At 41.8% G+C, this 26,520-nt stretch overlaps 1 protein-coding gene across 1 annotated transcript; it reads left to right on the top strand.

The window, feature by feature from the left end:
* Positions 1-5: 5 nt before the first annotated feature.
* KDM4A (lysine demethylase 4A) lies at positions 6-25,621 on the top strand. Its single transcript, XM_083867920.1, has 22 exons — positions 6-90; positions 406-558; positions 738-913; positions 2,082-2,196; positions 2,947-3,140; positions 4,570-4,619; positions 5,156-5,259; positions 6,328-6,465; positions 7,344-7,594; positions 8,380-8,570; positions 9,478-9,827; positions 11,546-11,666; positions 12,242-12,420; positions 14,656-14,860; positions 15,141-15,217; positions 15,943-15,998; positions 16,778-16,886; positions 17,809-17,997; positions 18,691-18,861; positions 19,316-19,435; positions 20,022-20,114; positions 21,144-25,621. Exons 2-22 carry the CDS (start codon positions 421-423, stop codon positions 21,282-21,284), a joined length of 3,168 nt encoding a protein of 1,055 aa, XP_083724046.1. The 5' UTR covers positions 6-90; positions 406-420; the 3' UTR covers positions 21,285-25,621.
* Positions 25,622-26,520: the final 899 nt, after the last annotated feature.

Genomic DNA, 26,520 nt, shown 5'->3' with positions numbered 1-26,520 from the left:
CTCGGGCGGAGAGGAACGGCCGCGGTGGCGTCGGCGGTCCGCAGGACTCTTTGGTCGCGTGGTGCGGAGGGATACGTCGGTCGGGCGTTGGTACGAGGGTCGGGCGGGGGCGGCGGAGGAGCGGGACGTGCTGCCGACGTGAGCACGGCGGGCGGGGACTCGGGTTCCGTCGCGCCGGCCGGGCCGGGCCGGGCCGGGCCGGGCGAGAGGGTGGGGGGGGTGAGTCGGTGGCGTTCTCCGCCGTGAGAGGGAGAGCGAGCCGCAGGGTCCTGACGGGCACGCGTCCTCCACCAATGAGGGTGCAGGGCCGGTGCGGACCCCGCGGCGATTGGCCGGCGGGCGGGAGGGGCGGGGCGGGCGCGGTGTCCCGCCCCCCGCAAGGACACCCCCGCCTCCTCCGCGCAGGGCCGGCCCGGCATCATGGCCTCGGAGCTGGAGAGCCTCAACCCCGGGCAGCGCATCATGACCTTCCACCCCACCATGGAGGAGTTCCGCGACTTCAGCCGCTACATCGCCTACGTGGAGTCGCAGGGCGCCCACCGCGCCGGGCTGGCCAAGGTGCGACACTCCCTCTCCCCTCGGGTGGAGGCCGGGCCGCGCACCGGCCGCCTCCGCCCTTTGTTTACGCCGCGGCGCCGGTGGGGCGGGCGCGCCCCGGCCGGGGCTCGACCCGAGTTCCCCGAGTTTGACGCTGTCCCCGGCCGCGGCCGCCGCTCCCGGCCCGCGTGTCCCCGCAGATCGTACCGCCCAAGGAGTGGAAGCCTCGGCAGTGCTACGATGACATCGATGAGCTCGTCATCCCCGCGCCCATCCAGCAGGTGGTGACCGGGCAGTCCGGGCTCTTCACGCAGTACAACATCCAGAAGAAGGCCATGACGGTCCGCGAGTTCCGCAGGATCGCCAACAGTGACAAGTATGGCTGGTCCCGGACACATGGTTATGGAATGGTTTGGGTTGGAAGGGACATTAAAGATCATCTGATTCTCCACCCTGTCAGGGGCAGGGGCTCTTTCCTCAAGAGCAGGTTGCTGAGACCCCCCCATCCAAACAGGCTTTAAACACTTCTAGGGATGGGGCATCCACAGCTTCCCACAGGGTCCAGGTCCTCGGTATGTTCTGGGATCGGCAGTGTGAACGTCATGCCCTGGGCAAATGAGGTTGCTTGTACAGCAGGCTGTATGCTTGGGGGCCTTTGTCACCTGTGCAGCAAGATGATGTCTAATTGCAGTGGAACTTTTTGTTTGTGCTGTGGGCTCTTGTCTGTCTGTCCCCAGTAGTTAGACTATTGAAATACTTACCAAGTAGTGGAGAAAGGAATGTTCGTGACATAAAAAAGGAGATGAGGAAAAGATCAGTTGAAAAGGAGTTGAAGCAAAATAGCCTTTGCAGTAACTAGAAATAGCACTAGAATTGCCAGCTACAGTTGGTCCATCAAAGCTTGTTTCAGCTTTGAAAAGTAGTACAGACCAGGTATTTCAGAGTTCTGTTTAATAGAATAATTTGATGGAAGTTACTGTTTTAAGTTATATATGTAACTGTCTGGAATCTATGTATATAGACACACATTAAATTTTGTTAAGACTAAATTTGATTCTCCAGTACTACATATAGTCCAGTATATAGTTAGCAGGGAATGGGCATCAAGAGTAGGTATTTTGCTGGTAAACAGAGCATGTTTCACCATGGTGAATCTGTGAAGGTTTGCTAGTTTCACAGTGGCAGGAAACTTCGGGTTTGTTTGGGGTTTTTTAAAGTTATTCTTTGTATCATTTCTGGTTTTGACTACCTTGTTGCTTCTAAGTAGCTACGGCTAGAAGGTGAAATTGTTCTGACCCCAGAAACGTGCACAAAGCAAAAATGAAAGTAAACTGAGAAACGGGGAAAGTAATTTTCTTCCTGGTACTTCCATTCCCAAGTGTCGCAGAAACAGAGCCATGACTGCTTTCACTTCTCATCTGGCTGGTAACACACGTTAGGTATTTTTATTGTAGCTTTCCATTCTTTCAGTTGAGGAAAACATTGGTATAGACTTGTCAAATCTCAGACTGCAAAGTCTTTAGTATCTTTCTTGGTTTTTTCAGGTACTGCACGCCCCGGTACACAGACTTTGAAGATCTTGAACGAAAATACTGGAAGAATCTTACGTTCAATGCCCCCATCTACGGGGCTGATGTTAATGGCACACTCTACGACAAGGTAAGGAAACTGTTCTGGTCTTCAGGTAACAGTTCTCCTGGTATAATGCATTCCATAAATACTAATGTGGCATTTGACTCTTACCTTTTGGAAAGAGTTAATGATAGTCTTAGCATAGTTTCAGCTTCTGGAGTAGGCAGCTGACAGAGGTAGCATTCTAAGGGACCTTTGCTAGCACTTCAGTGTAGTGCAGCTCAGTTTAAGAAAGCAAAAACCAATATTGCCCAAGCATTGCTTTGTGAATACATGCTGATCAGTGGATACATGCTTTGGTATCCACTGGTGTATTTTTGTGGGACAGCTCTGTAGCTCTTAGGTGGCAGGATGATAACTGTCAAAAGACAATTTGCATTCTGCTTGCTTGTCTCCTAAATTACCATGATTTATTCTTTTAAAAGATGTTTGGAATGAAAAGTGGTTTTGTTCAAGAGGTTTCAGACATCGGCTCAAATTCAATCAACATCAGCTATTGTTCTCTACTCTGTTAAGTCTGTAGCTTCGTGATTATGTCTCCTTTGTAATCATTATGTTGACTGGTAATTTTTTTCCTTCCTTAAAAGCCAGTAAGTAATCACTATGCAAGCTACCATGCAGAACTTTGGGTTTAGGTGAACTAGCTCACAGCTTGAGCAGTGTAATTCCATGATGTGCTGCTTCACAAGTGTCTGTTAAGCTTTTGCAAACTGTCATCTCAGCTGTGTGGTTTTGTACTTTGTAATCCTTGTTTGACACGAGGCTTTTGTTTTTCAGCATGTAGATGCATGGAATATTGGCAGATTGAACACAATCCTGGATATTGTGGAGAATGAAAGTGGCATAACCATCGAAGGAGTGAATACTCCTTACCTATATTTTGGCATGTGGAAAACTTCCTTTGCTTGGCACACCGAGGACATGGATCTCTACAGTATTAATTATTTGCATTTTGGGGAACCCAAGTCATGGTAAGATTTTCTAAGGAATCTTCTAGATGTAGAAAAGCAGTACCATAAAATATTGAAGTCATGAAGCTTCAAAGTCATGAAGCTAAGAGTTTACTAAAATAATTACCAGTTCTCCAGTCTTGCGCTGCAGTTCTGTCTGATGACAAAAACACTAGAAATCTGTAAGGGCCTGCAGAGCAGTCATGTCCTCAGTAGTTTGGTTACATTCTAGAAGGGTCTGGTTGCTGTCCTGACGTAGAGAGTTCTTGTGAATTACAGTATAGCACGGATGCTCTCTGCTGTGGTAGGGCCAAAATCTGGGTAACTTGCTTACCATTTCCTGAGGCTCAGAAATGACCATACAGAGGTATGGTCACACAAGCACTGGAGGAACAGGCAGTTTTTAACAGACTTTGAAGTTTATCATATATCTAAACATCAGGCTAGTGGATGCCACTGAGTGGTTTGTCCATTGTCTGGTTGGTTATGTTTGGGGAGACTCCTGAATTTCTCTGTAGCATGGATTGCACTTTAAGAGTGAGTCATGCTCTTCTGTTCACAAATGAATTTCTCAAGCAATTTCAACTATTGTTTCCACGGAACTTTTGTTGGAAACTAGTATTTTTGGCTGCCTTTTATTACAACTTTGACAAAAAAAATAACAGCTAGCACAATGTGACCCATGAACAACCCCATGCAGTGGCAGTAGCAGGGAAACATGAAACAGAATAGTTGAGTCTCTTGAACTATTTGGCCGTTGCTTCTTCACCAGTAGTACTTGGAAGAAGTGAGCTTTGCTGGTGTCTTTGGTTAATTTAGCATGGAATCAATTCAGAATATATTTCACTGTATTCCAGAGTGAAAGCAAATTAAGTGGGTTGATTGATTTATTGTAGTCATACCAGCCAGGAGTTTTGTGGCACCCATAAAAAGGTGTGTACAGGAAGAGACGTAGCCATAAAGGGCAATTCATGAGTTGTGCACGTGTTGAGGATGTGGCATCTGACTTAGTCCCATCTTTGTCTGAGCAGCTGAAAGAGGTGGTTGCATTTTCTCTCTTGCCTTGTGTTCCTCCTTGCACTGAGTATACTGAGATTACACAGCTGTGAACTGAGACAGTTCAGGAAGTGCTCTTCCTTGTCTCGTTGCAATTCATGTTTTGCTGCACAGATCTTACGTACATCAGACTTTTTACTTCTTGACTGCTTGAGCGAAAGTTGCTGAAAGCAATGGTCGGCTTTTGGGTGTTGATTTTTCTTGGGATAGAAAGGTAAAAGTCCTCAATGAAGATTTTTAGCTTTGTGTCAAACTTTAAAAAAAGACAAGTGTAGACACAGAGAATTTTTTTTAAAAATAATTCTCATCTTGATGACTGATTATGATTTCCAGTCAAACTTCAAGGTTTTGTTGTTGTCACTTGAGCTTAACAGACTTGTTCTTACAACTGCAGGTACTCCATCCCTCCAGAGCATGGGAAGCGGCTGGAGAGACTTGCAAAAGGTAATGAGGCAGTTCCTGTCCTGCCTTTTTCTAAAGATGGGATGGAAAGCTTCAATAGGTTTCAGCTCTCTCAGAGAGCACAGGTTGGGCATGACTGAGCTGATAATTTGCCTTTTAGAATATAGATTACATTACTTCTGAATGTTTGCTTATAGGGTACAGACAAGAGAAATTGTCACATGACAAATAATGAGCTTGTGGTCTGTCTAACCTTTAATGAGAAAATCCTTAGCTATTGATTACTAAAACTGGAAGGTTATGGCCAAGGGAGTATCATTCTATTTGATACTTTCTATCTGATTTCTATTTGATACATTCTATTTGATACTATTCTTTCAAACTGGCAGCTGGCAGTTAAAAGACAAATCTTAGGGAGTTGTCATTTTTCTTCAGTCTGCAAACTAGCGCACTTCAAATAAGGTGGTCCATACTTGTAGGGAAAAAGTGTCTAGGCAGTAATTTTTCATGAAACTACTGAAAAACAAATGTAGTTTGAGCACAATGGTGACGTCTCTCCTTGTCTCTATTTTAAACAGGTTTTTTTCCAGGAAGTGCCCAAAGCTGTGAAGCATTTCTCCGTCACAAAATGACTCTCATCTCTCCATCAATTCTGAAGAAATACGGAATTCCATTTGATAAGGTGTAGAAAAATAATCATGGTTATACCAGCTTGATCAAGAGGTTCCTGCAGCCTTGTCTTGTTTCTGACAGCAGCCAGTAGGAGATGCTTAGAGAGGAAAACAGAAACAGGCAGGGTATAAGGCAATCCTTCTTACTGTACTTCCATTTATTTATCTGACGACTGGAACCTGAAAGAGTTTGAGACTGAAGAATGTGTCAAGGGCTCCTAAAAACAAAAGCTCTGTTTTTTGTGATTTTTAAAATTTATTTTTTAACTTAAAACTAAACATTATTTCCTGTGTTAGATTCACTTCACTGTTTAGATGTGTATTCAGTGAAGTGAGATTTTTCTTTTTTTGTTTCAAATTTGCCCGTGCTAATTTTGTTTGTTGCAGTCTGCTTCCTCTATAGAAAATAAGGGTTGTCCTCTGTCAATTTTTTAATTACATTAGTAACTTTTTAGACTTCCTTACTTTCTCAGGTAATAACCTGCCATTCCCACTCCCACACAGAGGTATTAAAGATCTAGTCTTTGAGTTCTTACTCAGAAATACCGTATCATCTGCCTGGGCAGCTGAAGGGTTTTGTTATCATAAGCCTTTACAGTGGGGAAAGGATGAAGAACAAGCAGTGAAACACTGACTAAGAGTTGTACTCTAATGTGAACAGCAAAAGAACACAGCAATGAATTTTCAAGTTCTGTATGGATAGAAATTTACTGAACCTTAGATAACTGTTCAGCCGAACATGTAGCTGATACAGATGAGTATCTTTGTGAACTTCGTATAGCTTGTGACAGAGTATTTTGTATGTATAACCATTCCTGTTCTAAATTGACCAGTTGTATTGTGTTCTAGTAAAAAATCTGTTGAGCATGACTTTTCAGTAAACAGATATTTAACGTAAGTAGCAAAGTAGTGAAGGTCAGTACCAAGTCTGTCCATTTCAGTAGGGAGCTCCAGCCGCCATCTGTGAGTTGGATTTTTGGGTGTGCTGCTGACAGAGATGCAGGACCTCCTTTTAATCATCTTCACCAAGTACCTTCTTAAACTCTGAATAACACAGTGATGTTTCAATTGTCTTCCAGGTGACACAGGAGGCTGGAGAGTTCATGATAACCTTTCCTTACAGCTATCATGCTGGCTTTAACCATGGCTTTAACTGTGCTGAATCTACCAACTTTGCTACTCTTCGGTGGATTGAGTACGGGAAGCAGTCAGTGCTGGTGAGTGGTCTGTTGTCATCATTAAGCCCCCACTGACAGCTTTATGAGTGGTTTCAAACCTTTTTAAGATGTGATACTTGCTTTCTCTTAAAGTAGCAACATGCAGGCAAAGTCCTGCTGCATACCTTGTGTCAATCATGGATAACGTGCAACATGTTTTGTAACTTTAACTTTGTTGTAAGTTTGTGCAGTTTAAGCCAGGCTTCAAAGAAAAGCATGGAACTGGTTGTCTTTCCAGAGGTGAAAGAGTTTGCTTGGTGGGCAGAGCTCGTCAGTATTTTCCTACAGTATTTGTTATAACCATTACTTATTGACTGTTGACCTGGAATAAGACTTTGGTAACTTATATAACTTTACCAAAATAAGTACCTTGGCTGAACCTTTAAACTGAATAGTGTTATATCCCTGTAGAGTGCCTTACAAACAAGGGTTATGTTTTCAGAAGCTACATGGAAGTGAATGCTTTGAAGTACTAGCTGTAACCATGCCTGGATGAGGGGAACCTCTACTGCTCTGAATAGGCCCAGAGTTTGTGTGGCTCTGGTTTCTTTATTATAGTCTCTGGTTTTGCAGCCTGTTTCTATACGAGCTCATTTTGAAACACTCAGCTTCTACCAGCAACTCTGTAAAAAGACTGATGAGCTTTCTTTCCTAGTTGTTGTGACAACATGGTTTTCTGTTTCATGCTTTTGCTGGTTTTTCTGCCATTTTTCACAACCTGATATATACCCTTTTGATTTCCTGGGGAAGAGTCCTTAAAGTTCTGAGGCTCAATTACATGTGAGTGTGGGATTTTGTTCCTTAAACTCTGGAAAGCAAAATGCTAGAGTAGAATTGTTGAGTGTTTGGCCTTACTTTAATATTTTCTGTGACTTCAGTGCTCATGTCGGAAGGACATGGTGAAGATCTCCATGGATGTGTTTGTGAGGAAGTACCAGCCAGATCGTTACAAGCTTTGGAAAGCTGGGAAGGACGTGACTGTCATTGACCATGCTCTTCCAACCCCAGAAGCAGCAGAGTTCCTTAAAGGGGATCTCATGCAAAAAGTCAAAAATGGGAAACACTGTGCTGAGGAGATGGAAACAGAAGAGACGTGTAAAGAGGACGTGGATGGGGATGAGACAAAAAGGTACTGCTTTATATAGTCCTCTGCTTTTCTATTGGATTCTTAGAATTTGAACCCAGTTGCAATGAAATGTTTGCCATTCTGATAGAACAGTGAGAGTTAGCAATAATCTTTTTTCCTGGGAACAGAGTTTACTCTTAATATTTTTTTACTATTTAAGTCCACATTAATAGATAGTGTGTGGTAAGCAGGAAGCTTGGAAGGTAGTTCTTCATCTTGGGACAGACCTCCAAAACAAGGATTGGCAGTGTGAACCCTGCACTGACAGGCTAGGAGAAAATGGGGTTGTACTGAGATCATGGGACAGTACTTGCTAACAAATTCTGGTACAATCACTACTGCAAGCTGTGGCATTGGTGTGGAGTTCATGGTTGCTGAAGGTCAACAGGCTAATCATCTTACATTTTGCAGTTAAATCTTTTTTAGTCAGTGCCAGCTACTGTTCCTAAAGCTGTCTTTGGTGGTGGGCTTCTTTTTGTTGTTGTTGTTGGGGTGATTTGTTTGGGATTTTGTTTGGAGGGGATTTTTTGTTTAAGGTAAAGAATACCTGGCTAGAGCATAGCTGCCTTAATGCACGATTAACATGCTGAGAAGTCATCTCTAGGGATTACTGACTTTTCCTCTGTAAAGGCAAAGAAAACACTTCAGAATAATTTGGAAACTATTTGGCTTTCCAGAGGCTGTCTCATAAAACACTGATCCAAACCAGACCGTATTTTATGCGTTCACACAGAAATGTAAGACATTTACATGTTTGCTAACCTGACATAGGGATTTGTCTTCTGCAGCGTCCCCAAGCACCGCATAGGAACAAAAAGACACAGGGTCTGCCTGGAAGTGCCTCAGGAGGTGAGTGAGAGTGAGGCCTTCCCTAAGGAGGAGCTGAGCTCCACACAGTATGAAGCGGACATGGCAGAGCCTCGTGAGAGGCCTACAAGTGAATTTGTGCAGCAAGGCGAACAAAGGCTCAAACCTCCAGGTAACTGTGTGCTAGGCTTGTCTGGGGCACTCTTCAGCATGATGCTAGTTAGTAGGATGCTTTCGTGTCCAAAAAAGCAGACACTGGTTTGTCAGAGCCATTGCTAGCACCTCAGAAATTTATTGTTGTAAGACTTGAAATACTACCATTTTCTAGTTTTTGATTTTTAGTCTTTATTTTGCCTGCCTGCCTCCAGAAATATATGGGATGCCTCAATAGTCAAGCTCCTTTGTATCTCTCTTGAGCAATGTGACCTGTTCATAGCAATTGCTTAGTAAAACACATGCACACTGCCTGGTACTGTGGGTCCAGTGTGCTTTATAGGTGTGTTACTTGTAATTTTGTAATAAGTAGGCTGGACAAAATTCGTGTGGCTTGTAATGGATGAGTTACCCTTTTTATTAGGGGAAGAGCAAGGGAACTGTGAAACAACATAAGAGCAGGGAAAACATATAGGATGACTCCTCTTGTGTTTTGTTTTCCAGCCCTTTGCCAGCTTGTATTTAATAATCTTCTATTGGTTTGTGGGGTTTATTTTTTTTTCTATTAAGTCTCCATGAATGTTTGTAACCTCTTACCCACAGCAACATATGGCCAGGAGTTGGGCTGTTTTAACTACATACACCTCTGTATAAAGGATCATCTCTGTTTATTTTGTCCGCTGGTTTTGGTTGATATACCCTAGTTGTTTTAATGGGAGAAGCAATGAGCAGATGCTTTTATTCTCTCTCTTACTAAGCCATCTATGACTTTATAGGTGTTTGAATTAATCATCTACTCTTTATATGATGTACTGTTGCTTTTTTGTGTGTAGTAGTTCTCTTTTCTATTTGGTTTTGTGCAAATAGTTGCACAAATGTTCTTTCTGCCCAGACTTCAGAAAAAGTCAGTATATCCCTTCTTCCAGATGGTGTGGACTCAGCCAAATTTGAAGAATTGAAAACAGTGAAGCTTGAGGAGGAAGGAGAACAAGAAGCAGCTGTACTGGATCTCTCCATTTCACATGCTTCAAATTCCACTTCAGTGTTGCCAGCTTCAAAGCAGAGTGCTGCATCCAGTGTTCGGTCCAGCTCACCTGCCTATTCTTCAGACTCCGAATCATCTGATCTGTTGGCAAAACGAACTCTTCCTGGGCCAGCTGGGGTGTTCACAGTCCACAGCTATGCTAAGGGGGATGCCAGTGGATCTGACAGTGAACAAACATCAGGGAAGAAAGCCAGTGCCACCTCCAGTGTCAATGAGCAAGATCTGACAGAGGTATGAATGGCAAAAGAACTGAAAGCTGGAGGGCTGTAATTCCATGGTAGGAATTTGCTGTGACAAAACTTCATATCTTTGCAGATCACAATTTCATCCCACTGGTGTTTGCATAGCAGGTTGCACCTCTGGGTTTTGCTAAACACACAAGAATTCAGATGAAGGCCTTGTATACTTAGCCCTTCAAGTAAGCAAGGAGATCACCTGTCTTGAGAACTTCTCTAAACTATTTAAGTGCTGTAATGGAAAGGATAACTTAACGTTTTTCACATGGTAGTGCTACAGGATGATTGAGGTCCTTTTGTACTAAGAGACACCTGTTTGTACCTAAAATTAATCTGGTTTGTTCCAGCCTTTATTGCAAGCATATTCATGTGATGAGGGCGTTTTAATATAAAATTGCATATGTGGATACATCTCTGTGTCCTTTTGAAAGAGGAGAACGGATGCAACAAAAATATTAGTTGTGAGAATGTAAATCTGAGTGTTTAAAAGCTGCCAAGGAATGTTTTATTAAACAACCTTAGAGAAGAGTTAGAATCTTACCTGATAGTGTCTTTCCAATATTTTGTTTTCCTTTTTAAATCTGTGTTTAGAACATGGGAGGCCAGTAATGACTTCCTAAGAAGTCAAGAATTACACCAAAGGAACATCTGGTAGACCAATCTTGATAATTAAGCTGAAATTTGAGAGAGTTGTCATGGCTATTTAAACTCAAGCCATTCTGTTGCAGATACTGATGTCTCCATTGCATACTCTGTACAGGGAAAAGGTGAAATTTTGAATTGGTGTGCATTGTTTTCCCCAGGGTGGTGTACTTGGAAACAAATTTTCCATTATGTGGAAACTGGGAATGCTAATTTCAATATTTCTTAAAAGTCTTGTGTCCACCTCTGTGTAAGAGAAAGAGGTAATGATTAAGCTCTCTTCTGGCTTCTTTTATGAAAAGATATTTAAACATGTGTAAGATGCATTAAATCCAAGACTTACTTCTGCTTATAAAAGAATAATAGAGTTTAAAAAGGAGTAGGTTCTTATCTAGAGGGAGACTTCCTGTACTGTTGAAATCATTACCTTTACTGCCCTACTTGTCAGATTAGTAGTAATTTTGTCAGTGTGTCACAGTGTGGTTTTTTATGAGGCTAAGGGAAGAGGAAATAGCTGTTGTTGCAATCTCCTTCTAGTCTGTCTGGTAAGACATCAAGGCAAATAATAAGCAGAGTGGGTGAAAGTGTCCTTCATTTAAAATAACCCTTTTAGGTCGAGATGTCTGTGACCTCTGTATTTTTTCTAGTTGATTTTTTTTTTTTTAATTTGGAGTATTTTAAGTGATACACAAACTGAGGCTTCTCCAGAATTCGTGAGACTTCCTACCATGGCTCTTTTAAGTTGAACCATCGAACTTGTCTTTCTTTGTTTCTGACTTTTGCATCATTCTTTAAAGAAACAGACTTGCATGAAAAGCTACACTGGGACCTGTGAAAAGTGTCCATTTTACCGACTCAACAGAGCTAATACAGCTCTGTCCAGATTTTCATAACAAAAGTGCTCTGAGCACTTTGAAAAAGAGTTTAGAGCTGAAGTTACTTTGTAGGGAATAAAACTGTGGACATGTGTGCATTTTGAAGAAGTTTCTCTAAGTTCAAAGTAAATTCCTTCCAAAATGATGTCAAAAGGGCATGTGCTAACTGACAGCTGAATTGTTTCTCCTGGTCCAGGTGGGAAAGGAGTACACAAGCTCCATGAAGGACAGTAAGAAGTCCAAGGGTCGTCGCCAGCCGTTGAGCAAACTCCCACGTCATCACCCGCTCCTGGTGAAAGACTGCATCAGTGATGATGGTAAGGAAAGCCTTACGCTCTTTGGGAAATTGGAGAGAGGTTCTCAGCTTCTGTGGGCAGTGTGGGATATTCTAGAAGTAACTGGCAATAAACAGCTCTGCCTCCTAGACAAGGTGCGTATATCATTGTATCACTAAACTTTTCTCTCAAATGGTGTCATCTTTCTTTCCTGTACTTTTCTTTGGAAAGAAAAATAAACCAGTACCAGAGGCTGTTGCCTAACTGCATTTGCCTTAGAATATTCCAGTCATTGATGTAAATATTCATGATTGTTTAAAAAAAAACCCTAAGGCCAAATTCTTTGGCTGATGGCTTTAGTTTTGATGTAGATGTAATTTGGAGCTGGATCTGTTCTCACACTCAGCCTATTTTGTTGTCTGCACTGTTGCTTGATTAGTCGAAGCCTCTTAGAAAGGAGACTGAGTTACTGGCTTCCATCACCCTTCTGTCAGTTTGCTTTCTGGCAGTCTTTCTTTTATCTCTATTCATAGCTTCTTGCCTTATTTAGTTTCATTTACAAGAAGAACATCTATAAAAGGCCACATAATCACTGAGTGAATGCTCTCTTATCACAGAGGCATCAGAGCAGCTAACTCCTGAAGAAGAGGCTGAGGAGACAGAAGCATGGGCCAAGCCATTGAGCCAGCTGTGGCAGAATCGGCCACCAAACTTTGAGGCTGAAAAAGAATACAATCGCACCATGGCCCAGCAGCCCCCACACTGTGCTGTTTGTATGCTCTTCCAGGCATATCAGGTATGAAGCCAAGACTGTTCATGCTATCACAGAGGTAACAGAGTAGGTGCTGCTGTGGTACATAGTTTTAAATATGTGAGTTTGCAAATTGCCAGTTAACAAAAGCTATATCGATGTTGGAGTCTTCCCCAGGAGTTGTTCCAAGAGAGCACAAGTGGCTGAACATCCTCACACCTGTGATGGGCCCTTGTGGGTTCCCAGGGGCTCACTCAGCTGTTCAGCAGAAGCTTTTGTGTTTTGTGGCTTTTGCTCAAACCACAAAATGGACCTTAAATGTTGCTGGAGCCAACTATAAAATCTCATTTTTCCTTTCCAGGCTGACTCCTTCACTCCTAAAATGTTTTTAAGAAAACACTTTAGGTCCTCTCATAGTACATGGTCTTTGAGAAGCTGGCAAGGAAGAAAACCTTTTACTTAAAAGAATTTAGGGTTGTGTTTGTAGATGGTGTAGATTGAAAGCTGTCTTGTCTTGGAATGTATCCATGACAAGAGCATGGGATGGGGTGCAGAAGTCCTTTGTCATGTTGAATAAATGTGCAGGCAGAAGTCCCTCATTTAATTTTTTTATATACCTAAGATAAATAGTTTTAAGGTAATTTGAATAGTTGTCTGCATGTTTGACCTGCAACTTCAAGATAGTTTGACCCTTTCCATAAACTAAGCATATTTGATTTATTTGTGATAACTGTATAGTTGAGGTGGCACTAGAAACATGCTCGCCGCAGTTTTGGCAATAAGGATCTCACATTTTTCTTGAAGATTTATGTTTCATGTAGTTCCTAATTTTAATGAAAACCACAGACCATAGTTTCTGCTCAATCTTGCTATTTCTGTCTGAGAGTAAGTTCTTAGGAATGGAAAATCTACTTAGGAACTGCGTGGTACATGAGGATTTCACTAGTGCTGAAAAGTATAAAGTTAACGATTTGAGGATGGTTGAAGTTCTCTTAAGACCTTTTTGGTAAGTTCCTGTTGAGCAGAAAACTCTTAGCTACAGGTTTTCAAATGTCTGTCCACACCAGGCAGTGGAGCAGAAACTCTACCAAAATTTGAGCTGTGTTTAGAGTCTTTGTTCCAGCTTCAGAAAGTCTATAGCAAGTTTGGAAACTTACTTCAGTTACCCGTTCAAATAAAAAATTGTCACAAAATGCCAGGCGAATATGCACTTTTCCTTTGAAAAGAAGAGTATCTGCTGCTTGGGGAAAAAAAAAAAAAAAGTTATTTTCTTCAATTTCGTTAGAGATTTCCCTCAGTCATTTTGTCTTTTGCTTGTTATGCAATGTAAGTTTAAATCAGTGAATTTTACAGAATTAGATTAAACTAGACTTGTTGAAAATATGTCCATTTCCTTCCAACTGCAAGCATTACCTGGACTTTTTTTCCCTAGCTTTTGAAGTTCTGTAGGAGGGACAGTGCAGATTCATTCTGCTACTGCCATTTCTGCTAACAATAATTTTAAAAAATTAGGCAAGCTACTTTTGTGGTAGCCTACAAAGTACAAAAGATGGTTTAAACATTTTTTCAAAAAAGAAAGATTAATTTCTGTTTAGCTGTTCAGAGGTAGCTTGAATGGAAATACATGTTAGTAAACTTTGTATGTCTTAGCTGTTTGATTTGACATCGGTTTAGAAGAATAAATAACAAAAGATTGGCCTGAAAGTCTCCTGAGCTTTATATGGGAAATTGCATTTTTAGTCTGTTTATTTTCCAGGAACAAATTAGTTTTAAAGCCCATTTGACTTGTTCAGAACTACACTGGGAAAAATAATGAGGATTGTAGTAGGTGTGTATTCGTGTGTTGATAGTCCTTCCATATTGAGGTAAGATAAGTGTACACTGATGCATAGCAGTGTTGTGATCCTCTGTATTACAGGGGGAGTATACAGAGGAGGTGTTGCCTGTAGAGCATGAGGTGGGCTTGGTGATTCCACTTCTTCTCAGAAGAGATGTAGTTTGATGTGTATCTTGTTGCTCGTTAGAGGGATGCAGTTCAGACTTTCAGTTTAGTATCTGAGTAGAAATTAATTTCATCCTGAAGCCACAGCAGCTGAGGATTTTATAAATAGTAATAAACAGTTTTAAACATAACTATATTTTCACCTAACCTACCTATGATCTTTCAGTACATTAATTTTTTTTCTTTAAACTGGATATATGTATGAAATAATGTGTGAGTAAAGATGATGTGAGACCATTTTACTTGTAAAATTTAAATTTCCTATCCATCCTCCATAGGCAGAATGTGAAGGCAGCAGTCAAAACTCTGGAGTAACCCCAGCTGCTGCAGATGGGAAGATCCGAACTAAACCCCTGATTCCTGAAATGTGCTTTACTGCAACTGGCTGCAGCACAGACCTTAATCCTTCAACTCCCTACCTGGAGGAAGATGGAACCAGTGTACTCATCACCTGCAAGAACTGCCATGTCTGTGTTCATGCAAGTGAGTGCATCCAGATGTTACCCTAAGCTCTGCTGTTCTCTGTACTTTGGAGGCCTCTGCCAGTTGATCTGATGTACAAATAGGCCAAGTTCAGCCCTTACTAGAGGAGTGTATACTTGGGTGCTGGGCTGTGGGGTAGGCACTTGGCTGTATGGGTGGGTAGGTTCAAATACACAGCATCTACCTGAGGCTTGTTGATTTTAATTCCTGCTTTACTTCCTGCCCAAGGAAAATGGGTTTGAGTTTAAATAAACCCTTGAATGAGGTATATCTGTTCTAGGTTGTTACGGTGTATCCCCTGATAAGGCCACTGAAGACTGGATGTGCTCCCGGTGTACAGAAAATGCCTTAGAAGAGGTAAAGTTTTTCACAGACAGAGTCTGGTACATCTGGCAACTTGGCTACAAAGTTAATTCACGTAGTGTTGTGGGTGTTGGGTTTCTTAATTATCCTGTGAAAGGACCGCAATTTAGAGAATGTTTAGGAGCCAGTCTCTTGTGTTTTGATACTTTTGATACTTTTAAACCATAATGGTCCTTTTAACTGATGCAGAACTGCGGAGCTCATTTGAGTCACAGGGAAGACGTTCTGCATGAATGTGGGAATAGCTCCATTGTCTGTCTGAATTTATGGTGGCTACAATTTCTAAGCCAGAAAATAACTTGTGTTAATAACTAGGCAGGTATGCACATGTGAAAAAGGCAAGAAGAATGGGATTCCCTGAAGCAGCTATATAGACTCTAGGTCAGTAGAATGGGTCAGCCTTTCCATTGTTATTTTTTCATGTTTGTTCCAGATCCATTTATACGTTCCCAAATGATATAGGGTATTGCAGGTGTAAAAGGAACCTATAACAAACAAGTTGACCCTTCAGTGTTAGGTTCTACTTGCTTTCAACAGACTTGGAGTCTATATTTGTAGTCCTAAGGGCAGCAACTTTTGAGTGCTGAGGAGCTGATCTGTACAAGGTAGTTAGCTCTCTCCTGACAGCAAAATAATTTTCTTCCTCTGGATGTGCATTTTGAGGTAGAAGTTCTGCAGCAAGTGTGGTGCACTAGCTAATGCTTTTTTCTTTACTCCAGGACTGCTGTTTGTGTTCATTACGAGGAGGAGCGCTGCAGAGAGCCAATGATGACAAGTGAGTGTTAAAGATTTTTTTCATTTTAAGGAGAGGTTCGTAAGTATCTGAGGGTAGGCTTGTAAACTGCATTTGGTGTAACAGAATGACCAACACCCTTCACAGTTGCTGTGTTCTGTTGTGTTCTCATGCAGTAGTTCTTACCTCTTTAGGTAATGCCTGGTTCTTATTCTGTTGATAGCAGCTGTTAATGGCTTTGCGTTTGATAGTGCAGAGCTGTAATATGCAGAGGTATAACCTACCACATAAAAATGAGGTTCCAAATGAACTAACATCTCTCAGTACCTTCTCTACAGAGGATTTCGATTTTCCATCTTATTTGTGATTACAGTAATGATGAAGGGCAACCATAATTTTAAGTAGCACAACATTGAAATTCAAGGTACCTCTACAGCAAAATGTGCATACAACTGCCTGTTCTGTGTTCTTTGGGTGTGATGGATCATCTAAAGTTACTTGATGCAAAATAGCAATGGGGCAGACTTGTGGCACCATGAAATAACTGGAACTTGGCTAGGCAGCCTTTTATCATGCAGGAGTCACTAAATTGCTTTCCTGATAAGCCTGTTAGTAGTAGAATTTAAGTATGAAGGAATCTTGGGTTTGTCCTGCATGTGACCTGTTAGTAGCAGTAGGAAGATTACATTGATCATTCTCAGAGGTTATTTATTGTGATTTATATGGCAAACTTGAACAGAACAGTATTTATTTAAACTCCAAAGCATCCTCTGTTGGCCTAATGCATATTAATTTCTTTGTTCTCTCTTCTGTCCTGACAGGTGGGTTCATGTCATGTGTGCTGTGGCTGTACTGGAGGCAAAATTTGTGAACATCGCAGAGCGGAGTCCTATAGATGTTGGCAAAATCCCCCTGCAACGTTTCAGACTGGTAAGGGTCACCTGTGCTGCAAAGGTGGTGTCTCTAGTCCATTGAGAATCTGAGGGTTTTGCTTATCCCATCAAACCCAAGTCATCTTAGTTCAGTCTCCAGACTGAACAGTGTAATCTGCTCAGCTCTGTGTATGAGAGATGGCAGTTGTCCCTATTGCCATTTTTAAAATCTTTCCTTGTTCTACTATGTGTTTATTCACATGAAGAGCCAGTAAAAGCGGCACTGTTTTCAGTATGTAGCAGATAGCATTTATATAGTGGTGTAATGGTCATAATTTGTGCATGTTTTTCTCCTCCAATTCTACTTGCATAGTTGACTGCTTTTAAGCACTGAGATGCTTCAGGATACATGGGGCATTCCTATAATGGGTGAAGGTCTTAATCAGGAAAGCAACTGTACTTAACTGTTTTAACAGCTCAGTGTTGAGGGGCAAATTACTCTGCTTTGCATATGCATTGGAGATAACATTCTTTTCCTACAACTGCCCAGCAGGCCCAATTGAGTCACTCCTAGTAGTGACAGAATTTTAACTGTTACCTCTGTGGTCATTTCCCATTAGTCTAATCTTGTCTTGTATTTATATAACTTTTTAGTCAAGTGCTGACAGGCCCTATTGAGTTGGAGCATTGCAAGCTGATCTAATCTAAGATCTGTTGCTGGCATCCTTGGGTTGCATGCTTTATGCATGTTGAGCTGGTAGATACTTAATTTACATTTTTCCTGTGTTGCATTACTTTACTTTTATGAATTATTGTCTTGTCATAAACTAAAACTGGTAGCTGCCTGCTTCTGTTTAGTCAGAAAGCAGCAGTGTTTTCAAAGAGGCTAAATGGCACAGCTATTGTATAAACTGTTAGCTAGGCCTTCGTGTGTAGTAAAACCTAGTACCAACCAATAACCTCTAGTTTCCTGTCCACAGAAATGCATCTTCTGCAAGAAAAGGAGAAAGAGAATTGCAGGTTGCTGTGTACAGTGCTCACATGGTCGGTGTCCCACATCCTTTCATGTCAGCTGTGCCCAAGCAGCAGGAGTCATGATGCAGCCTGATGACTGGCCGTTTGTTGTCTTCATTACCTGCTTCAGGCATAAGACTCCATCTCAGGCAGAGGTGTGTAGGTGTGTTATTCCCAAGATTTGAACTGCAGTGTCTTGGAGGCACTGAAAAGTTTTTAGATTGTGTGATTATTTTGAAAATTCATTGATGGCTTGGCTGTCTCACAGTATGTGATGTAATCTAGCAGTGTTGGTCTTGGATCCTGATCTCAGCTTTGCTGCTTCTTTGATCTTACTCAGGTCCTTTATTGTACTTTGGTTTGCAGACCAGAAGGACTGAAAGCATCACATCCCTCCTGTGGCTGTTGTAATGAGGAACACTAGTGAGATTTATGCTGTGATAGTTAATATGCAGGAGTTAGTGCCAGTACTCCAGCAGTCTGCATGAGTGGTCACAGAATTTCACATTTAAGTGATTAATTAGTTTCTAAAGTTCCCATGCAGCCATTTTAACCAAAACCATAATAATCTATTAGAGAATGTTTTCTGTAAAGGCCTTCCATTGCTCTGAAGAATGAAAACCTAATTTACTAAGTAAATTAAGGACAGTAGCACGTAACAGATCAGACTTCAGGCATTTAAAAATCTGGAGGCAGAACTTCTCTAAAAATGTTACTGATGATGGTTTAAGTAGAGTAACTCATCTGAACTAAAATATTTTGCTTTGTTGTCTGGCAGTACTAAAGCCATGGTCTTGAACACATTTGATTCTGAGTCATTGTATAAAAAGTGATTTTTCTCTTCTCAGCGAGCTAAGGCTGCACTCCAGGATCTGTCCCCTGGACAGATAGTCATCAGCAAGCACAAGAATGGTCGCTTCTATCAATGTGAAGTGGTCAGCCTTGCAAAGGAGACTTTCTACGAAGTGAACTTTGATGATGGCTCCTTCAGTGATAACCTGTACCCAGAGGACATTGTGGTATGTTGTGGAGTGGGGTTGTAGTGTAGGACACATGATATGAGTCAGTTCTTGTTGCTGTAGAGCAGACACACGAGGGGATCTGGTAATTGTCCTGTAGTGGCTGAGCTGTGCTGCAGGATGAAAGGGATGTTACATGAGAGTGACTTAACTGAGGCCATATAGGGACAGCTATAACAGGGAGTGCAGCTCAGCTCTGGCTGCTTAGCAATGGCAGGTCTGAAGGAAAACTTGTTGATACTTGCATGCCATCCCCACATCAAATACTTTGAAGTTACCACTTTTGGGATTTAAATGCAGATGACATAAATGGATGTCTCTCAGCCTAGTTCTCCATCCCTAAAATGGAGAATTGTTTGGGTGATGTGCAGTGTGACCTCTTGGTGGTTTGCTGAATCTTCACATAAGGAAGCTGCTTACCTTTCTTGTCTCCCATCTTCCTTCTTTATTCTAGAGTCGAGACTGTCTTCAGTTAGGTCCCCCTGCTGAAGGGGAAGTTGTGCAGGTGAGATGGACAGACGGACAAGTTTATGGAGCCAAGTTTGTCGCATCACACGCTATCCAGATGTACCAGGTACAAAATTGATGTCTGAAAATTCATCACTCAGAACAAGCCAATCATGTTAACAGGGTTGCTGTAGGGGAGTCATGCTTAAACACTGCAGGCTAAGTTACTCTCACTGTGTTAGCAATGATAGATGTTGGCAACAGTTGCCGGAAGTGATTGCTTCCAGTTGTATGTACATCTGGCTACTTACTTGAAAGTGGCCACTTCTGAAAACTGCTGGTCTGCAATTTTTCATCAGACTCTGTTTCTGTAGTTTAAACTACTTAAAAAAAGTTTATTTTGCTTTTCTCTAGTAATAGTGCACCATGCCTTTCATGCTTCCAGAGGGATGAATATTCAGGCTTTGTGGAAGTGAACAGCCAGACTGTCTTGTCAGGTGTTAAAAGAATATCCCAGAACTTGCTGGGCTGTTATTGAGGTTTTGATTCAAGTCTGTTGCAGTGTGCATAGCTGCATATGTATCTTAAAAAATTCAAGTGGTAGAAGATTATTTCACAAGAGATCTCTGTGGGGAGAAGGCAACTTCTGGGTAGCTGTGGCAGGGTCCTGACTTGTGAGACTTCTGACAGAACAACTTGTGGTTCTCTTCTAGGTGGAATTTGAAGATGGTTCACAGCTGATGGTGAAAAGGGATGATGTATATACTCTTGAAGAGGAGCTTCCTAAGAGAGTGAAGTCAAGGCTGGTAGGTAAACAGGGTGCAAATTCTACAAAAGAAGGTTTGGGGTTTTTTGTGCTTGAACAGCAACCTGAGTATGTGGCATCAGCAAAATACTATCTGGTGCTCTCCTTAATCATTGCAAAGCTTGGTAGTTGATTAGGGTACAAGAACAAAGTTTTGTCTTGCTCTGGAGAGAATTCCTCCTTCTCCAGGGATGTGAGTTTGTGTCATAGAGTTATGGATTGGGAGAGCACGCTAATGCCTTTTCATACTTGTATTCATAAGTTCCATTGTCTACTTCCATTGCAAAGGATGGCCAAGTTCCCTCACTCACCCTTGTTCTGAGAAGCTCTTAGTAGGGTTGCATCAAAAGAGCTGACTGTTTCTTGAGATTGTAAAATAATTCAGGTGGGAAAGGACCTCTGCATATCTCCAGACACCTGTTTCAAACTGGGGTAATTTTCAGAAAAGGTTGCTCAGGGGTGTCTCCAATTAAGTTTTAGTTATCAGTAGGGGTGGAGATCCCATACCCTGTTTTGTTGCTTTATAATTCCCACTACTTCCCAAATTTGTAGTTAGGAACAGCACACTGGGACATCTTGCTTTACAGCACAAACATGCACACCCTGATGCAGATCTGTTGGCAGGCACACAAGATGTTAGAGGCTTAAGAAAGGATGTATTATAGCTGAATTTGGTGACCGGGTGTTTAAACATGCCTGCTCCATAAAACAGAAATTGTACTAGACTCTTTGGAAATAGAAACAGCTGACTGTTTATTACTCTGAGAAAGTGATTATGAATTTAAATTAAGTGCTCAGTTACATTTGAAACTTGAGATTCTTTAGATCTCTAATTACAGTTCACTTAAATGTATCCTCAGACTTGTAAATCCAGTTTCTTAATTTTTTTTTTTTGGGTGTTTGGTCAGTTTTTTGAAGAAAGCTGAATGTTCCCACATGTCTTGGCTTGGTTCTCTTACATGCAATAGGAGGATGTGGAGGCAGGGATTTTATCTATCCTCTAGTAACTAATTCTGTCTTTTTCTCATAGTCGATAGCTTCAGATATGCGCTTCACAGAGATCTTTGAAGAGAAGGAGGTCAGTCAAGAGAGGAAGAGACAAAGAGTGATCAATTCACGCTACCGTGAAGATTATATTGAACCTGCCTTGTACCGGGCCATCATGGAGTAAACGCTGCCTGTGGCAGAGGAAAAAGATGCCCACCTCCCCCAAGGATTTAAACGTTCCAGTACAACAGGCCATATTTGGATGCTTTGAATCCAGGGTTTCTTCTGGGGTTTTGTTCTTTTATATTTTAAGGAAGCTAAAAAGCTGATGCTCTGCAGTAGCTGTAAGGCAGCTGTTGGATAGTGAAAGAGATCCCATTTGCTGAAGCTGATGCCTGCAGACTGCTGGTTGGGTCCTTACCAAATAAGCCAGCTTGGGGATGTTGCTTTCATCTTGTTGAGCAGTCTTGCTTTTTCTTTAGAGACAATTTTGACAGGTGGCAAACTCTTTGGGGAGTTGTTGCCAGGAATCCTGGCAGCTACAGGATAGTATGGTCTATTGTTTTAATTGAATAATGTTCCTTGAATTGAATAATGAATTTAGGAGTCTCCCTGGTGACCACACCTGGGCTTGAGCAGGCAGTATTACTGGTGCTGGAAATGGAACCTCTTTTATATTTATATCCATTTTTTTGTCGCAAGCAGCTTCAGTCTCTTGTTTCTCAGCACCTCCTTTCTGAGGTTGAGCTGTAGGCTGTTCAAGTCTGAACAGATAGGAGGTGCTTGTGTGAACAGGTGAAATGTGAAATTGAATCCTGTAGGAAAAATTATTTAACCTTCCATTTAATATTTTTGTTCTGATAGTGCTTTTGACTTACTTAATCATAAGTTTAATTGTTAATAGTATGTGCCTCAGAACCAGTGAAATCTCTCTGGAGCCTTGTGAAGTGCAGCCTTCTAACAAGAATAGGTGTTCAGCTCCCAATAGACGTTCAGCTCCCAAAGAGTTTCTTTTGAGTTTCTCTAAGGCAATATGACTAAAGGGACAGTCCTAACTCTCCCTTCTTGAAATCCAAGCATCACAATGTTGGGGATGACAGAGCAGCGGTATCTGAAGCAGTGCTGCCCTGGGGCAGCATTGTCTATCGTGTGTCCGCAGGCTTTTGCTTGCAGCAGCTAATACTGGGTCTGAGACAGATGAAGTATGCACTGAGCTGTGTGTTATTACTGAAAGGCTGTGCAATGCTCTTCTGAAGCAGGAGTGCTGCCATGTTGCTGTCTGGCAAAGGTTACCGTAGCATTTTTATAGAGTGTTAGGACACATCTCAGTTGTGGTGGGGAGAATTTGCTACCTCAGCCATAGGAAGCTGAGTTGAGCTGGGTAGTAGGTGTACCTGGAAGATGTGCCAACTTGCTCCTAATAATTTAAGCATTAACACACCACAGTAGGAGCAGTGTAAGTACATGTTCCTTTCCCGTTCTGTAGGAAAGGCGTTTTAGGCTGTGGAGCAGACTGGCCACCTTCTTTTTGCATGGAATGATGGGATGAATTTTCCTACTGGAGAAAATTATGATTGTGTGTTCTCCAGAAACTGTTCAAGAGGAGAATTTTCTAATGAAACAGACCTAATGCATCCCTGCTTCTATAGGGACATGGCAATGTGTCTGCAAAGTCTGGATTTGTAACATTTTTCCTTTTGTTACATAGGAACGCTATAAACCAAACCCTTCTGAAACCCCGGTGCATCAATTTGTGATTAGCAATAAAATGTAGTATTGAGTAGTGATACAACTCTTGATCAGAAAAGAAATAAACTGCAACTTTTATACAGAAAATCTTTAGCCCTACATTTTTATAGGGTCAGGAGGATACATAGCAAAGATTTGCACAATCACTGTTTTGCATAGAGGTAATCTGTCCTATTTTTGTGGTGGAAAACCTTGTTCATCAGTATTAGAAGGCTTAAGCAGATTCTGGAAGGAGATAATGTCTTTCTTTTGTGGGTTTTGGTTTGTTTTGTTTGGGCTTTTTTTTTCCCTTTTACCATGTCCAAAACTCCTGGTCTCAAGGTATTAAATGGTTTTCTGATGGATGGGATAGTTACCTTGATAAAACCAGGATCTGTTAATACCTGAGTCTGGTAGCTGCAGTTAATCTCATCCAGGGAATAGGAACAAAATTGCTCTTTGACATCTGAGTTTGTATGTAAGCCTCTGAAGTGATGTGCTGTGAGTAAATGTGAAGAAGAGCTGGCAGGGCCTTAACAAACTTGCCTCTGTTCTGTCAGAGTTAATTTGGCATTAACTTCTCATAGGATGAGCACTACCTCATGCTTACTGAAAAACATACTCCTTGTCTCAATCTGCCACTCTCCCTCCAGAGAAAAGGTGCCTGCATTCAGGCTTTGTCCCCAAACTGCTATAGAACTTAAATGCACCTTTTAGGTGTCACATGCTATGCTACCTGTGCAGCAAACACCTGGCTCAACAGCTTCATCCTAAAATGATGATGTAGTAGGAAACAGCTGGATTTGTTTAGTGTGGTGTTCTTCTTGGGGTTGGTTCTTGGAGCTGCTCTGTGCAGGGCCAAGAGTTGGATTTTATTGATTCTTGTGTGTCTTTTCCAACTCAGGATATTCTGTTGTTCACCTGCAACAGGTTTTGCCACTCACCTCTGACAGTATTCAGTGACTTTCAAGGGCTCCTATGCATAGTATTTGTTCTGGAGCTTTGTTACCTGTTTCTGGAAGGTTTTCTGCAGGTGCCAGATTTGCTCTTGTTGACAGTTGCACAGTTGACTGCGCTGTGTTGGAAACCGCTGCCATCCTGCACTCTGAGACAAAGGGCCTTCTCAATTTTCCTGTCAGTTCTCGTGCTGCATCATTCAAATGTGAGGACACCGTTAACCTGCTGCACAGATTAAACTGTGTTTTGACTTCTCTCTGAACTTAAAATTGGTGACCTTTATGTTTGAGGAGTCTTTATTATCTGACTTTGCAAAAGCAATTTGGTTTATGGCTTCAAGTATAACAGATAGCAATAAAAGCTCTGTACAGAGCAGCTGTCTCAAAGTACATAGGCTTTCCATTACCAAGACTTTTATCATGTCTGATAATTTTCTCCAGTGGTTTTGGTTTTTTTGGAAGTGTGTTTATCTCTTTTACAGCATCATTCCCGTGAGGGTGAGGGGCTGCCAGGTTATTGGCTAGTCAGGCGTTTCTTGTATATGTTCAAAACAAGATCATGCTCAGTGTGTGTGCTCTGGTGGCCCTTTGTTTGGTCCATTGCATGTGGTGCTGCAGGCAGTAGATCTCTTCACTTTTCACAAAGCTTCTATCTGTGACTGGTTCAGGTTGGACCCACAAGGAGCAATTTTTGTATAAACAAATAGTGGCTTGCCCTTAATTCAGGATGAGCTTCACAAGTCAGTGATAACTTTTCATAAGATTTTAAAACGTGACTATGACTATATTCTTTGTAAAGCACCAGATTTCAGTAATGTTTTTGCCTATGGCTGGACTTCTAGGAGACCTCTTTTCTATCAGCTGACTCCTCAGATGACCAGAGGCAGTACTGTCAGTAGTAGGACCCAATCTCCTTGCTGCTTCTCTCTCTTTCCGGTGTTTTGAGCTGGGTTGATTTGATTCTGCACTGTTTGAGGAGCACAGTCACTTATCCTAAGGTCCAGTGCATCTCTGTTCTTCCATTCTTTAACTGGGCTCCTGTTGTCTGACATGTCTGCAATTGTGCTTGTTTTTTAATGAAACATGAGATGAAATCAAGACTGGTAGCCTGTATGTTGTTTTCAATTTCCTCAAGAAATAAATCTAATTTCAAAAAAGACAATCTGTAAACTAATTTAAGAACTAAAGCAATGGAATTTGGAAATTCTCATCATGCTTCTATTTTTTCTCATTATTCTTTCCTACTATTCATCTCCTTAATGCTTATCTAGTGAGTTCTCAGGTGTCTTTTAGAGACCTAAGTGGAGTTCTGTTATTTGATTCAATCCAGCTTGGCTGTTTAACTGGAACAGGGATGGAACCACAGAATCATCTCTCCTCATTGCAATACAGAGCTAAGACATCCACAGCAAGAACTGAGTTGCCTTAGGTTCCCTCTGTAGCTGAGAGTGCCAGAAGAGGAGTCATCAGAAGATCTTACCTGGGCGCAGTCTCAGAGAGCTCTGTTCTTTACTTTGGTGTTGACTCTTGAATTTCACAATGCTGGTTAAGACCTGCTGAATTGGCAGTCAGAGAAAGGAGATTCTTCTACTTTAGCTCAGGGGTTTTTGTTACTGATACACCAAGTGACCTTGAGGAATTTGCTTATTGTAGTGTTATTTCAGCTCATATCTTTGAAACTTAATGTGCCAGGTATTCCTGGAGCCAGCTTTTGTAGTTTGGGGAAAATGATAATAGCTCCTTTTCCCTGACAAACTTGTAGATACTGTACAAAACCTTTCAGTGTGGGCATTTAGATTAGTGTAAAGTGTGTAGTATTTTCAGTTGAACATGAACAACAATGTTGTTGTATTGCTAAAAGTAAGTTGGTGGTTTTTTGGGGTCTTTTTCCCCCATAATCAGTTTTCATTTTTCTGTGTTGCTGTTAAGAGCTGTTGAATAGCTTTAGATTTCTCCCTTAGATGAATGAAGAGTGCAACACTTCAGGTGGTTGTTGCTTGGTTCCAGTAATGAGCATAGCTGAGGGTGTGTATCTACAGTTTCCTTTGACCTCACCAGAATAGATCTCCAGAGGAATGGGGAACATTCAGTTGATTGCTGTCTTTTGATGAAGCTGTGGTAGATCCATGCAGAAGCACTGCCACAGCCTCCTTGCTGCAGCATGAGTAATGTGACAACGCCAGCATCAAAACAGTTCTGACAGCACCTAGCAAAGGAGGGAAGTGTGTGGGAGGGTACTGGAAAAAGATTTAAATGGTATAGTATGCGTGTTAATTTTGAAACAAAACTGAGTGAAGTAGGAGAGCCTGAGGTGTCTTTGGCCTGGAATTCTGCATTTAGGAAACATTCTCACTGTTATGAATGGTTCTAGTGGGCTATGAACATCTTCAGTACATGATGCAGGAGAGAAATTAAACAGTCCTGCTGCCTGGGCTCTTTTACCTCCAGTGAGTTACTGCCTGGCAGCATGGGCCCCTCATGCTGCCCAACACCCCGGGACCTGGGATGCTCTCACTGTTACCCACACTGCTGGCTGAAGGAAGAGCTGCTTCCTAACAGGCTGTAGGCAAGATGGGTGGCTGGTTTTCATATCCAGGCTGAAGTCCTCCATACAGAGTTAGGAGCAAACCAGTCTTTACAGCCCAGGAAGTATGCTATAGACCAAAGCAAACTACATCAAAAAGTATAGTGACTCAATCCCACAGTTGCTGAATTTAGGGATGGGTGCCAGTGTGT

This window comes from Zosterops lateralis, assembly GCF_965231275.1.
Source record: "Zosterops lateralis genome assembly, chromosome: 9".
In the NCBI taxonomy this organism is placed as follows: Eukaryota; Metazoa; Chordata; class Aves; order Passeriformes; family Zosteropidae; genus Zosterops; species Zosterops lateralis.
Note: the sequence above shows the minus strand (reverse complement) of the source record. Positions and strands in the feature narration are given on the sequence as shown.